This window comes from Microcaecilia unicolor, chromosome 5 (assembly GCF_901765095.1).
Source record: "Microcaecilia unicolor chromosome 5, aMicUni1.1, whole genome shotgun sequence".
Classification (NCBI taxonomy): domain Eukaryota; kingdom Metazoa; phylum Chordata; class Amphibia; order Gymnophiona; family Siphonopidae; genus Microcaecilia; species Microcaecilia unicolor.
Window position 1 is genome coordinate 256,104,546 of NC_044035.1, and position 13,536 is coordinate 256,118,081.

General features: G+C 47.6%; 1 protein-coding gene across 1 annotated transcript in view; it reads left to right on the forward strand.

The window, feature by feature from the left end:
- SPAG17 (sperm associated antigen 17) overlaps window positions 1-13,045 on the forward strand; it is a 994,731-nt gene extending 981,686 nt beyond the window's left edge. The window contains exons 48-49 of the mRNA XM_030205033.1: window positions 9,964-10,101; window positions 12,950-13,045. Of these exons, the coding sequence (XP_030060893.1) occupies window positions 9,964-10,100 (137 nt within the window). The 3' untranslated portion in view covers window position 10,101; window positions 12,950-13,045. The remainder of the gene's footprint in view (window positions 1-9,963; window positions 10,102-12,949) is intronic.
- Window positions 13,046-13,536: the final 491 nt, after the last annotated feature.

Here is a 13,536-nt window from a genome sequence, read left to right on the forward strand (position 1 = left end):
TCAACAAGCAGGGGGGCACCGGATCTCGCCCCCTGTGTCAGGAAGCCGTCAGCATGTGGCTCTGGGCTCGCCGTCAAGGCATGGTGCTCCAAGCCACATATCTGGCAGGCGTAAACAACAGTCTGGCCGACAGGTTGAGCAGGATTATGCAACCTCACGAGTGGTCGCTCAATTCCCGTGTGGTGCGACAGATCTTCCGGGCGTGGGGCACCCCCCTGGTAGATCTCTTCGCATCTCAAGTGAACCACAAGGTCCCTCAGTTCTGTTCCAGGCTTCAGGCCCACGGCAGACTGGCGTCGGATGCCTTCCTCCTGGATTGGGGGGAAGGTCTGCTGTATGCTTATCCTCCCATTCCTCTGGTGGGGAAGACTTTGTTGAAACTCAAGCAAGACCGAGGCACCATGATTCTGATTGCTCCCTTTTGGCCGCGTCAGATCTGGTTCCCTCTTCTTCTGGAGTTATCCTCCGAAGAACCGTGGAGATTGGAGTGTTTTCCGACCCTCATCACGCAGGACGAAGGGGCTCTGCTGCATCCCAACCTCCAGTCCCTGGCTCTCACGGCCTGGATGTTGAGGGCGTAGACTTTGCCTCTTTGGGTCTGCCAGAGGGTGTCTCCCGCATCTTGCTTGCTTCCAGGAAAGACTCCACTAAGAGAAGTTACTTCTTTCATTGGAGGAGGTTTGCCGTCTGGTGTGACAGCAAGGCCCTAGATCCTCGCTCTTGTCCTACACAGACCCTGCTTGAATACCTTCTCCACTTGTCGGAGTCTGGTCTGAAGACCAACTCCGTAAGGGTTCACCTTAGTGCAATCAGTGCATACCATTACCAAGTGGAAGGTAAGCCGATCTCAGGACAGCCTTTAGTTGTTCGCTTCATGAGAGGTTTGCTTTTGTCAAAGCCCCCTGTCAAGCCTCCTACAGTGTCATGGGATCTCAATGTCGTTCTCACCCAGCTGATGAAACCTCCTTTCGAGCCACTGAATTCCTGCCATCCGAAGTACTTGACCTGGAAGGTCATTTTCTTGGTGGCAGTTACCTCGGCTCGTAGAGTCAGTGAGCTTCAGGCCCTGGTAGCCCAGGCCCCTTACACCAAATTTCATCACAACAGAGTAGTCCTCCGCACTCACCCTAAGTTTCTGCCAAAGGTTGTGTCGGAGTTCCATCTGAACCAGTCAATTGTCTTGCCAACATTCTTTCCCCGTCCTCATTCCTGCCCTGCTGAACGTCAGCTGCACACATTGGACTGCAAGAGAGCATTGGCCTTCTATCTGGAGCGGACACAGCCCCACAGACAGTCCGCCCAATTGTTTGTTTCTTTTGATCCCAACAAGAGGGGAGTGGCTGTAGGGAAACGCACCATTTCCAATTGGCTAGCAGATTGCATTTCCTTCACTTACGCCCAGGCTGGGCTGGCTCTTGAGGGTCATGTCACGGCTCATAATGTTAGAGCCATGGCAGCGTCGGTAGCCCACTTGAAGTCAGCCACCATGGAGGAAATTTGCAAAGCTGCGACGTGGTCATCTGTCCACACATTCACATCTCATTACTGCCTGCAGCAGGATACCCGACGCGACAGTCGGTTCGGGCAGTCAGTTCTTCAGAACCTGTTTGGGCTTTAGGATCCAACTCCACCCCCCGAGGGCCCTGTTTGTTCTGTTCCAGGCTACACTCTCAGTTAGTTGGTAAATTTTTTAGGTCAATCTCAGTTATGTCCTCGCCGTTGCGAGGCCCAATTGACCATGGTTGTTGTTTTGAGTGAGCCTGGGGGCTAGGGATACCCCATCAGTGAGAACAAGCAGCCTGCTTGTCCTCGGAGAAAGCGAATGCTACATACCTGTAGAAGGTATTCTCCGAGGACAGCAGGCTGATTGTTCTCACAAACCCGCCCGCCTCCCCTTTGGAGTTGTGTCTTCCCTTGAAGTGTATTGTCTTGCTACATACTGGACTGGCCGGCTCGAGCCGGTTTCGGGCGGGAAGACGGCCGCGCATGCGCGGTGCGCGCGGGCGCGCGAGGGCTAGCAAAGGACTTTGCTAGTGAAGTTTCCGATTGGAGGGGCTGCCGTGGACGTCACCCATCAGTGAGAACAATCAGCCTGCTGTCCTCGGAGAATACCTTCTACAGGTATGTAGCATTCGCTTTATATGAATGTGATGTATACTTGTTCCTGATCTGTCCTTGCCATTTTCAGGACAGACTGTTAAAAAAAAAAAAGCCTGCCCTAAACTGACCTTATTTCCCAGCTACTGGATTAGCGGTCAAAGGCCGATCCAGGCCATCCTGATCTGTCTTGCCAATATACGTGACACAGATCATAACTATCCAGCATTGGCCTCAAGTATATTTTATGATACTTGTCTCAAAATTATACTCATTTTAACATTGGTCAGATGTGATGTACTTTGTATGTTTTTTCTTCTTTCTTTAAGACTTCAAATGTAGAATTATGCTTTTCTACTATGTGATACCTAATCACACAAGTATACACAAGTACATTACTTGTTAAAACAGCAGAAGTCAAATCCCAAACTGTTATCAGATTTTAAACATAACACAGATCGATTATAAAGACAAGTATGCATTCCATCTGGCAGAGAAAAGAATTTATAGTTCTCCAAAGACAAGCAGGCTGATATTCTCACAAGTGGGTGACGTCACGTCGGCCCCGGAGGATTTTAAAGCAAAATCTCAAAATCTCTTTACGGCGTTCCGACGCGCGAGCGATCGTACTGCGCATGTGCGCACACCTCTTCCCGCTCGCCGTGCGGACACGCCCCTCAGTTTTTCTTTTTCCGCGTCTGAGGAGACACGGAGTTCGTTAGGGCTTCGTGTTTTCTTCAGGTCTTCGGAGTTAAATCTCTTTTTTATTTTTTCATTTGTACTTTTCATGGCAGGCTCATTGTGGCTTATATATACAGGTATTTTTTGTGTACCTGAGGCAAGAAAAAATTTAAGTAATTGCCAGAGTCACAAGGGGCTGTGCCTGAACAAAGCATATAAGCTTTTCTTTTCTTTTTTCTTGAAAGTGCTGGTATATTGTTATCTGTGGGCTCTCTCTAGCCAGCAAACTAAACAAGCCCACATTTTTATGATCCATTTATTAAAACTTTACAAACGGCTCTCCAGAGCTGTGACAGCCTGCTCCAGCACACCACTGTCTTTAAGCCCCATAAAAGGTGTATGTCACAGGAAAAACCAGGAACCTAAGCAGGTGCATCCCTGGTCAGCCACTGAATGGGCAACCTGGTGACACAAATATCAGTGGTGTAACCTTTGAAGTGAGTCTCCACCCGCCTCGGCGCCTCCTGCTCTGCAGGTCATTCGGGCGCATCGGAGGATGTGTCTTGGGCCGGATCATCTCCCTGTGAAGCGCAAGTAGTGTCTCAAAGAAACGAGACGTATTCTACTCTGCCAGGGATGCCCAAAGGAGATCATTCTGGAGTCCGACAGAGACCGATGCACGCTGGGTATAGTTATGCATCGAATAGGTCTCCACCTGCCTCGGCGCCTCCTGCTTGGCAGGTCATTCGGGCGCATCGGCGGATGTGTCTTGGGCCGGATCATCTCCCTGTGAAGCGCAAGTAGTGTCTCAAAGTAACGAGACGTATTCTACTCTGCCAGGGATGCCCAAAGGAGATGCCCAGAGCTTTGCTCCCTCGGTTATGGAGGTATCCGGGCTTCAGACAGTCGGTGCCGAGAGCGTTGCTCCCTCTGTTATGGAGGTATCCTGGCATTGGACGTCGATGCACCGGTACGTCGGTACCAGGTATCATCGGTACCATGGGTCCCGTCGGCACCGGGTATCATCGGTACCATGGGTGCCGTCGATGCCGAGTGTCATCGGTGCCATGGGTGCTGTCGGTACCGGGTATCATCGGTGCCATGAGTGCCGTCGGTACCGAGTATCATCGGTGCCATGGGTACTGTCGGTACCGAATATCATCGGTGCGTCGGTACCGAGGAGTATCGATACCAGGAACATTGGTACCATGGTCGGTGTCATGGGTCCCGTCGGTACCGGGTATCATCGGTACCATGGGTCCCGTCGGCACCGGGTATCATCGGTACCATGGGTGCCGTCGATGCCGAGTGTCATCGGTGTCATGGGTGCTGTCGGTACCGGGTATCATCGATGCCATGAGTGCCGTCGGTACCGAGTATCATCGGTGCCATGGGTACTGTCGGTACCGAATATCATCGGTGCGTTGGTACCGAGGAGTGTCGATGCCAACTACATTGGTACCATGGTCAGTGTCATGAGTCCCGTCGGTACCGGGTATCATCGGTACCATGGGTCCCGTCGGCACCGGGTATCATCGGTACCATGGGTGCCGTTGATGCCGAGTGTCATCGGTGCCATGGGTGCTGTCGGTACCGGGAATCATGGGCACCATCGGCACCAGGTATCATGGGCACCATCGACTATCGGTACCAGGTATCATCGCCCATCGGTACCGAGTATCATGACAGATATCATGACCAGGTACCATCGGTGCCATGGGTGCCATTGGTACCAGGTGTCATGAGCACCGTCGGTGCCATGCATACCATCGGTACCATCGGTGCTGTTGGTGTCGGATATCAGGGGTACCATTGGTACCACATGTCATGGTTACCATCGGTACCAGGTATCATAGGTACCATCGATACCAGATACCATGACTATCATCGGTACCAAGTACCATGGGTACCATTGGTACCGAGGTCCATCGGTACCATGTGTATCATCGGTACCGTCGGTGCCATGGTCTTGCAGTCTGGTTTCGATTCCCATTGCATTTCCAGACTTTGTCCTTGGCTTCGGGACCATGGGTACCATTGGATGCCATGGGTGCTACCGCCTCCTGCGGCATCTGGCTTTTCACCTGGTCTCCTTCACCGATGCTGCCTCTGGTATGGGTGTTCGCACCCTACTGGGGCAACTTCTCGACCCATAGTAGCCTCCATATCGGACGTGTTTGGATCTGAGCTGCTCTGTTTGAGTAGTTAGTTCAGTTCAATGATGGTCATCTGACATTACAGAGGAGATTGTGAATCCCAATGCCCAGATGCTAGAGGTCCTGGACTACTATCTTCACCTGAGTCTTCTGCACTCAGAACAGATAGGAGTTCTAAGAACTTACTTTGGCGCCCCCGGGGCCAGAGCATACATCCTTAGCCTCTTTTGGAGAATGGCGTACCAGGCTGGCATGATCGCATCCCAAATCAAGTCTTGTCAGATCTTTACGAGCATTTCCACCGGAGTAGGCTAGACCTTTTCACCAAGTGGTCAGGTAGCACACGGTGTGTCGCAGGTTCCTGTCCAAGGGCATTTTCGACACTTGTAATGTAACACCTAGATTTCTGCTCTAGGTACAGTGATGCGCAGACTCTCATGACTGTGTGCCTCTCTCCTGGAGGAGGAGACTCAGCAGAAAACTGTAGATATGCTGTACATACACTTCCTCATCTTGGAAGTTCTTTAGAGAGAGGAGTAGTTTTCCTTGTGCCTTAAGGGGTCGTACCTATACTCCTACTTCTCGACAGCCGGTTCGGGCTATGCCTCAGCACGCTCGTTCTAGTCAGCGGCGTGCACCTAATCAGGCCCCTGCAGCTATTCCCCAGGAAACAGAGGGGTTTTTGACTGGCTCCAATTCAGTATAGCCACTAAAAAAAAAAAAAAAAAAAATGTCCGTACCGGCCATTCTGCCTGTCGGGGGGGGGGGGGGGGGAAGTTTACATTTTCTCCACCAAAGGTGACTTCTTTATCCTCCAACCGGTGGGGTTTTTCAACTAGTCCGGTTAGGATACATTCTCAATCTGGAATCAAACCCTCCACATTGTTCATTGGAAGCTTAATCCTTTAGCTTCCATCAAAAGTGAGTACTTGCAGAGGAACTCTCTGTTTTTCTCAGCGCCAATGCAGTCGAGCCCGTTCCACCAGGGCAAGAAGGGTTGAGATTCTATTCCAGGTCTTTCTTTGTGGGTTGCGTCCCATCATAGACATAAGGGGCCTAAACAGATTTGGTTCAGGATGCTTTCCCTGGGCATCCTTCTTCCCATACTTCAGGAAAACGATTGGTTATGCTCTCTGGATTTACAGGATACTTATACTCTCTTTGCATCCAGAGTATGTTTTTTTCCTAGTGCCTGGCTGTTGTTGCAGCGTATCTTCATGGACTGGGAGTGCATGTGTTCCCTTAACACGATGATTGCCCGTCTCAACAGATTACAGCACAGTACATATTGAGACTTCTAGACACATGGCTTCCGCAGTTCATGTAACTCCCATGGCACTTTTGCACATGACATCCGCTCAGTGCATCCTAGCTTCCCAGTGGTATCAAGTTTAGGGTATCTAGAGGATGTAACCCGACTGTTCGCCAGTCTTCGGTATTCCCCTCAGAGGTGGTTAATTCTCTCTATTTTGATTCTGAGGCATCTTACTCAGTCAAAAGCTGCTGACGAAGGTTGCATCCCTCCTGGCTATCCAACCAAATTATTTTAATTCAACAAACAATCGGGTTGTGATGTACTCGATAACAAAGGAGTACTGGATCTTGCCCTCTGAGTTAGGATGCCATGCAGATGTAGCGGTGGGACCGCAATGCGGCATGTTTTCTCCAAGCCACTTATCTAATTGGCGTAAACAGCAGTCTGGCCGACAGGCTGAGCAGGATAATGCTACAGTTGAGCATGCCTATAGTTCGAAAGACCCCTCAGTGGATCTTTTTGCTACTTAGTCCAATCGCAAAGTCCCTCAGTTCTGTTCCAGGCTGCAGGTTCACGGCAGGCTACCATCGGATGCCTTTCTCCTTCTTTGGGAGACAGGTTTTCCGTATGCGTATCCTCCCATACATCTGGTGGAAAAGACTTTGCTGTTTCTCAAGCAAGATTGTGGAGCCATGATTCGGATTGCTCTTTTCTAGCTGCGTCAGATAGGATTCCCTCTTCTTCTGGAGTTGGAATGTTTTCCAGCTCTCATTACGCAGAACGAGGGGGCACTTCTACATCCCAACCTCCAATCTCTGGCTCACACGGTCTGGATGTTGAGAGTGGGGTTTCGTTGAGTTTCCAGAGTGTCTCCTGACTCTTGCTTGCTTTCAGAAAAGATTTCACAAAGAGGTGTTATTCTTTTTCATGGAAGAGGTTTGCCGTCTAGTGTGACAGCAAGGCCCTAGATCCTGCATCTTGTCTTATACAGACCTTGCTTGAGTTCTTTCTACACCTGTCTGAGTCTGGTCTCAAGACCAACTCTGTCAGTATTCATCTTTGTGCAATAGAGCTTATCATCAACGTGTGAAAGGTCAGCCTTTAGCTGTCCACTTCACGAGAGGTTTATCTCTCCCCCAATATTGAGAGAATTCCTTGTATGTGTCTAGGGGAGATTATTTCTGTTGGGCTTAGCACCCACAATAATTTTGACAGTTGGCTCTTATGCTTCGGTCAGAGTTCCTATCACTCCTTATCCAGTATCTTGGGGTCCCAATGTCGTTTTCATCCAGCTGCTGCAAGCTCAATTCGGGCCACTGGATTCCTGCCATCTGAAGTATTGGACCTGGAAGGTCGTTTTCCTTAGTGGCTGTTCCTCAACTCGTAAGGTCGGTGAGCTTCGGTCTCTAGTAGCTCAAGCGCCTTACCTTACTTCTCATCTTAACAGAGTAGTTCTCTGCATGCAGACAAAGCTCTTACTGGCGCTGGTATCAGAGTACCAGCTGATCCAGTCAGTTGTCTTGCCAACATTCTTTCTCCCTCATCTTGCAAACCCTGGCAAAAGCAAGCTCCGCACTTTTTGCGTGGAGCAGACGAGCTCCCTCGGACGGTCCGCCCAGTTGTTTATTTCTTTAATGCCAGTTGCTGTCGGAAACTGCATAATTTCTTCTTGGATAGCAGAGTGCATCTCCTTCATTTTTGTCCAAGCTGGACTGACTCTAGAAGGCCATGTCACGGCTCACAAAATTAGAGCCATGGCTAAGTCGGTGGCTCATCTAAGATCAGTCACTATTGAAGAGATCTGCAAAGCTGCGGTGTGGTCATCAGTCCACACATTTTCATCTTACTACTGCCTTCAGCAATAGCCGACTCGTCAGTCGGTTTGGGCAGTCGGGGCTGCAGAACTTCTTTGGGGTTTAGAATCCAACTCCAACCCTCCTAAGCCCATTTTTGTTCTGTTCCAGGCTACACTCATTTAGATATTTCTTCTTTTCAGGTCAATTTTATTCTGGCCTCGCCGTTGCGAGACTCAATTGACCACTGTTTGTTGTGTTGTGTAAGCCTGGAAGCTAGGGATACCCCACTTGTGAGAATATCAGCCTGCTTGTCTTTGGAGAAAGAGTAGTTACCTGTAACAGATGTTCTCCGAAGACAGCAGGCTGCATATTCTCACAAACCCTCCCACCTTCCCCTTTTGGAGTTGTCTCCTCCATCTTTTGGATTTAACTGAGGGGCGTGTCCGCACGGCGAGCGGGAAGAGGTGTGCGCACATGCGCAGTACGATCGCTCGCGCGTCGGAACGCCGTAAAGAGATTTTGAGATTTTGCTTTAAAATCCTCCGGGGCCGACGTGACGTCACCCACTTGTGAGAATATGCAGCCTGCTGTCTTCGGAGAACACCTGTTACAGGTAAGTAACTACTCTCTTAAGTGCAGCTCCCTTTAGATAAAGGCATAAGGAGACATACTTCAATTACTTTGATCTTAACAATTCTTTCTAACCTTGTCAAAATAATTTTCTTGTATCTTATGAATAAATTCCTATTAATATTATTAAATAACATAATTTCTGTGTGATTGTTATTACTAAAAGCAATCACCAACTAGAAATTTGAAACAAATAAAGGCGGTGCAGGCTGATATCTCATCAGACAAAGGGGTCCTTTTACTAAGGTGTGCTAACCGATTTAGCATGTGCTAAATGATAAGACACCCATTATATTCCTATGGGTGTCTTGTCATTTAGCATGTGCTAATCGTTAGCATGCCTTAGTAAAAGGACCCCAACAAGATTTAGCTTCCCTCAATACTAGTTAAAACAAAGAGCTTCAAGCCTGACTTTATATATCTGTAGTTTATTTAAGATAAGTACTGACTTCTTTTTTTTCTTAAACAGGCAACCCTCTTTCCTTAAAATAATCACAGATACAATTTAAAAAAAAATTAGCACAGCCACATTTATCAGTGAGCAAAGTGATGAGACAAATTTATTTCTGTTTCTTTTAATTACTACTGTCAGAGATCATCATCTGGCTTTAAAGTTAAATATGTAATTTAAACAATTCTGTGCTGTTTCTTCTGACATACAACATTGAACAAGACATTTATTTGTAGTCTTCTGCGTCTAGACACCGACAAACAAAACCTGAGTCTGTGGCTTTTTCTGGGCCATCACCACACCAGATCCACTAGTTGGCTCTGTATTTATTAATGGCATTTAGCTAAGTGAATATGCAATCTCACCTTTCTTTGTAGAGTGCCAGAGCTATGCTTCCATCTTATGATGCCATTACTTGATGTACATAATTAATTTTTAAGCATTTTTACCATTGTTCTGTCATATTGAATGTATAGATAATGTTGCTTAGGTATAGTAAAATAAACTACTTTAATACATTTTGAACTGTGTTTTTTTAAACTGCAGAATATGCAAAATGTACCAGGGTGTAAAGACTTTTTTTACAAGGTAGTTTATGTGGTCTGGAAAACTCACCCTTGATAACTGTTCTGAGCATCATTATTGCTGCAGTAGTATTTTATTTTGTGGTGGTTGACTGTGCTTGTGATTGTTGTTAGGATGTGTGTGGACTTGTATGGGTGTGTATTTTCTGTTTTAAATCAGAGTTCCTTTTCTTTTTTTGTTTTTAATGTTTTAGGACTGTGAACCACTGTGATCTTGTTTTTGAGCCAGACGGTATAGAAAGTGAAATAAACTATTAACTATTTTTTAAAAAAAGCTAGTAAGAAAAAGAATTTCCCTTAATTATGGCCTCACTAGTTCTGTCAGAATATTATTATGAAAACAGACCAGAAGGCTACGCCCGACGAGGAAAAACTCCCTCAGTCCGAGAAGTCCCTAGAGGACCTCCCTCCACTTTAGGAAAAACGTGGCCGTACAAAATTTCTGGATAAGGTAAGTAACAGGTGAAGACCTAATGAAATGGGTTTCTATAGTTTTGGCCAAAACCTAAGGCCCTGTTTACTAAGGTGCACTAGTGTTTTTTGCACACGCTATTGCTAGAGCCACCCATATATTCCTATGGGTGTCTTTAGTGTTAGCGCGCACCTATAGCTCAGCTTAGTAAACAGGGCCCAACTAAAATTCCTCAGTTTCAGCCGAAACCAAAACCAACTCCCCCCCCCCACCCATTGCCTCCCCCTCACTCACCTGTAGAACTCTCCCCCCTCCCCCAGGCCTACCTTATACTCACTGGAAGTGTAGTCAGGGCAGGAGTGATCCTTAGTTGCTCCTGCCCATGCCGGCTCTGCTGTCAAAATGGCTGCTGCGAGCTCTAGCGGCAGTCTTGTGAAATTGCCGCTGAAGGTCATGGCAGCCATTTTGACAGCAGAGCCAGCATGAGCAGGAACTTGTGGGGATGGCTCTTGCCCCAACTTCATTCCTAGACTAGAAGTGAGTATAAGGTAGGCAGGGCACGTGGAAGGATTTCTAGAGGTGGGCTGCTCCTGTTTGGGGCAGGGCCACCGAGAGACTAAGCCGGGCCCGGGGCAAGGCTGCCCCCTCCCCGCCAACGCCCTCTCTCCTGCCCCCCCCCCCTGCTCCCAGGCCACCAGCGCTGCAGTCCCTGGTCTCACCTGCCTGCCCTCGGCTCCGTCGACAGCCCCCCTCCGTCCACCACCGGGACCCCTGAATTCAAATCGGCAGTGCCTCAGCTTTGTTTGGAAAGGCAGACCACCTCCCTTCAGGCCTTCCCTCACTGTGTCCCGCCCTCATCTGATGTAACTTCCGGTTTCTGCGAGGGAGGGACACAGGGAGGGCCCGAAGGGAGGCGATCTGCCTTTCCAAACGGAGCTGAGGTGCTGCCAATTTTAATGCAGGGAGCCCGGTGGCAGACAGAGGGGGGTTGTCAACGGAGCCGAGGGCAGGCAGGTGAGACCAGGGACTGCAGTGCTGGTGGCCTGACCCCAGCGCCGGGCCCCCCTTGGAGGCCCGGGCCTGGGGAATTTTGTCCCAACTGTCCCTCCCCCCTGTGCAGCCCTGGTTCGGGGAAGGGTGCGGAAACTACCAGACACAGCACATTGTCCCAACTGTCCCTCCCCCCCTGGTTCGGGGAAGGGTGCGGAAACTACCAGACACAGCACAAAGTTTAATTTTCAGCTGAAAACACACTGGGATTTTCAGCAGAAACCGAAACAGGACTGAAATTGAAAGTTAATTTGCATCTAACCTCATGTGAAAGTAATTTTCTGTAGTATAAAACTGTAGTTTAAGGCATTAAGAAGATAATTTTATTAACGTTTTTTGTGCAGAAAAGACCTCTTATCTACTATAATAAAACTCACCCTCAACGTTCTGAGGACACTGACGTAATTGAAGCCAAGCCCTGACTTCCTTCAAAAAGGTTCGAAGGTTCGTGGTGGTGAAGCCACCAAAATCACTCCGGGCCCCGCCCTCAAGGGCGGAGCAATGGCAGAACAACGAAGGGGTTGGCAGGGAGAGAGGCAGGGAGGCGGGGGGGGGGGGAAATCGCTCCGGGCCCCGCCCTCGTGTCAAACGTCATGACGTTGGGGGCGGAGCAATGGCAGAACAACGAAGGGGTTGGCCAGGGAGGGAGGGAGGGGTGTTGGCGACAAAAATCTTGCTAGCGCCCGTTTCATTTGCTCTGAAACGGGCCTCTTTTACTAGTAAAATGATATATCTAAAAGTTTGTGTGGTTCTAGCTGATGTGAATTTGCTCATGGATGGAGTTTGAGCAGGGTCATGATTTGTACATATGTATTATAAAATATATGCATAAATTATGTACTAATATTTACACCTGCAATCTAGACATGATTGCTGCAGGATTTATGCATTTATAAAATAGGTGCCTTCCTGCCTATTAGGTGCCCTGTTATAAAATTTTCCAGAAGGCTAATGGCCACAGAAAAAGGAGTTATACGATATCACATAGTAACATAGTAGATGACTGCAGAAAAAGACCTGCACGGTCCATCCAGTCTGCCCAACAAGATAAACTCATATGTGCTACTTTTTGTGTATACCTTACCTTGATTTGTACCTGTCCTTTTCAGGGTACAGACCGTATAAGTCTGCCCAGCACCATCCCCGCCTCCTGCCACCGGCTCTGCCACCCAATCTCAGCTAAGCTCCTTAGGATCCATTCCTTCTGAACAGGATTCCTTTATGTTTATCCCATGCATGTTTGAATTCCGTTACCGTTTTCATTTCTACCACCTCCCGCGGGAGGGCATTCCAAGCATCAACTACTCTCTCCGTGAAAAAATACTTGATGACATTTTTCTTGAGTCTGCCCCCCTTCAATCTCATTTCATGTCCTCTCGTTCTACCGCCTTCGCATCTCTGGAAAAGGTTTGTTTGCGGATTAATACCTTTCAAATATTTGAACGTCTGTATCATATCACCCCTGTTTCTCCTTTCCTCCAGAGTATACATGTTCAGGTCAGCAAGTCTCTCCTCATACGTCTTGTAACGCAAATCCCATACCATTCACAAAAGAAAAAGATTGTCAAAATGTGATCTTCATTTTTAAGAACATTGAAGTGGGGACGGGGACTTACTGGTTTTCCAGATTTCTAAATAAATCATGTTTTCCAGATTTCTAAATAAATCATGTAGTGTGACAGGTGAAAAAGCTATCTCTGCATTCTTGAGGTAATGTTCCTGGGCACCTCTTTTTGGCAGAAGAAGCTCATGTATCATTTTCATGCAAGAAACTAACTACACTATCACACTTAAAAACCTGGATAAAACTGAAAACTCTTTTTATTTTCTCTTACAGACTGAACTTCAAAGTAAGATGCTAAAAGGACTCAAATGCAAAACATTGGTATTCATTGTTTGTATCTCCTAAAATGCTGACTGAATGTATTTTTTAATTAAGTAGCAATAAATCATATGCAATTTAATGTATGTTATTTAAAGGTTTACTGTCAGAGTTGGTGTTCATTTCTTGAAGAGAAGGATCTTAAAACTACAATACTGTTCATAATATTCTCATGATGATGGACGAATTATTACATACACTTATTTAAGATAGCAAAGCTAGTTTGTCACACAACAGTAAATGGTTAGTAAAATATGGTAGTACTACAGAGGTCAGCGATCTTCACAATTTTTCAAAAGGGGGGCACTTTGGGAAAAAACATTATGAGAATCAGGACCTTCGTAAGCCAAAATGGCCAGTACCCTGGGCAAGGGTGGGGGATTCATTTCCAGTGTCAGCCATTTCAGAGTGACTCATGTAATTAACCCTCCATTGCCCGATGTAAGCCGCATTGAGCCTGCCATGAGTGGGAAAGCGCGGGGTACAAATGTAACAAAAAACAAAACAAAACAAAATCAGCTCCCTCATACCCTCTCTCCCTA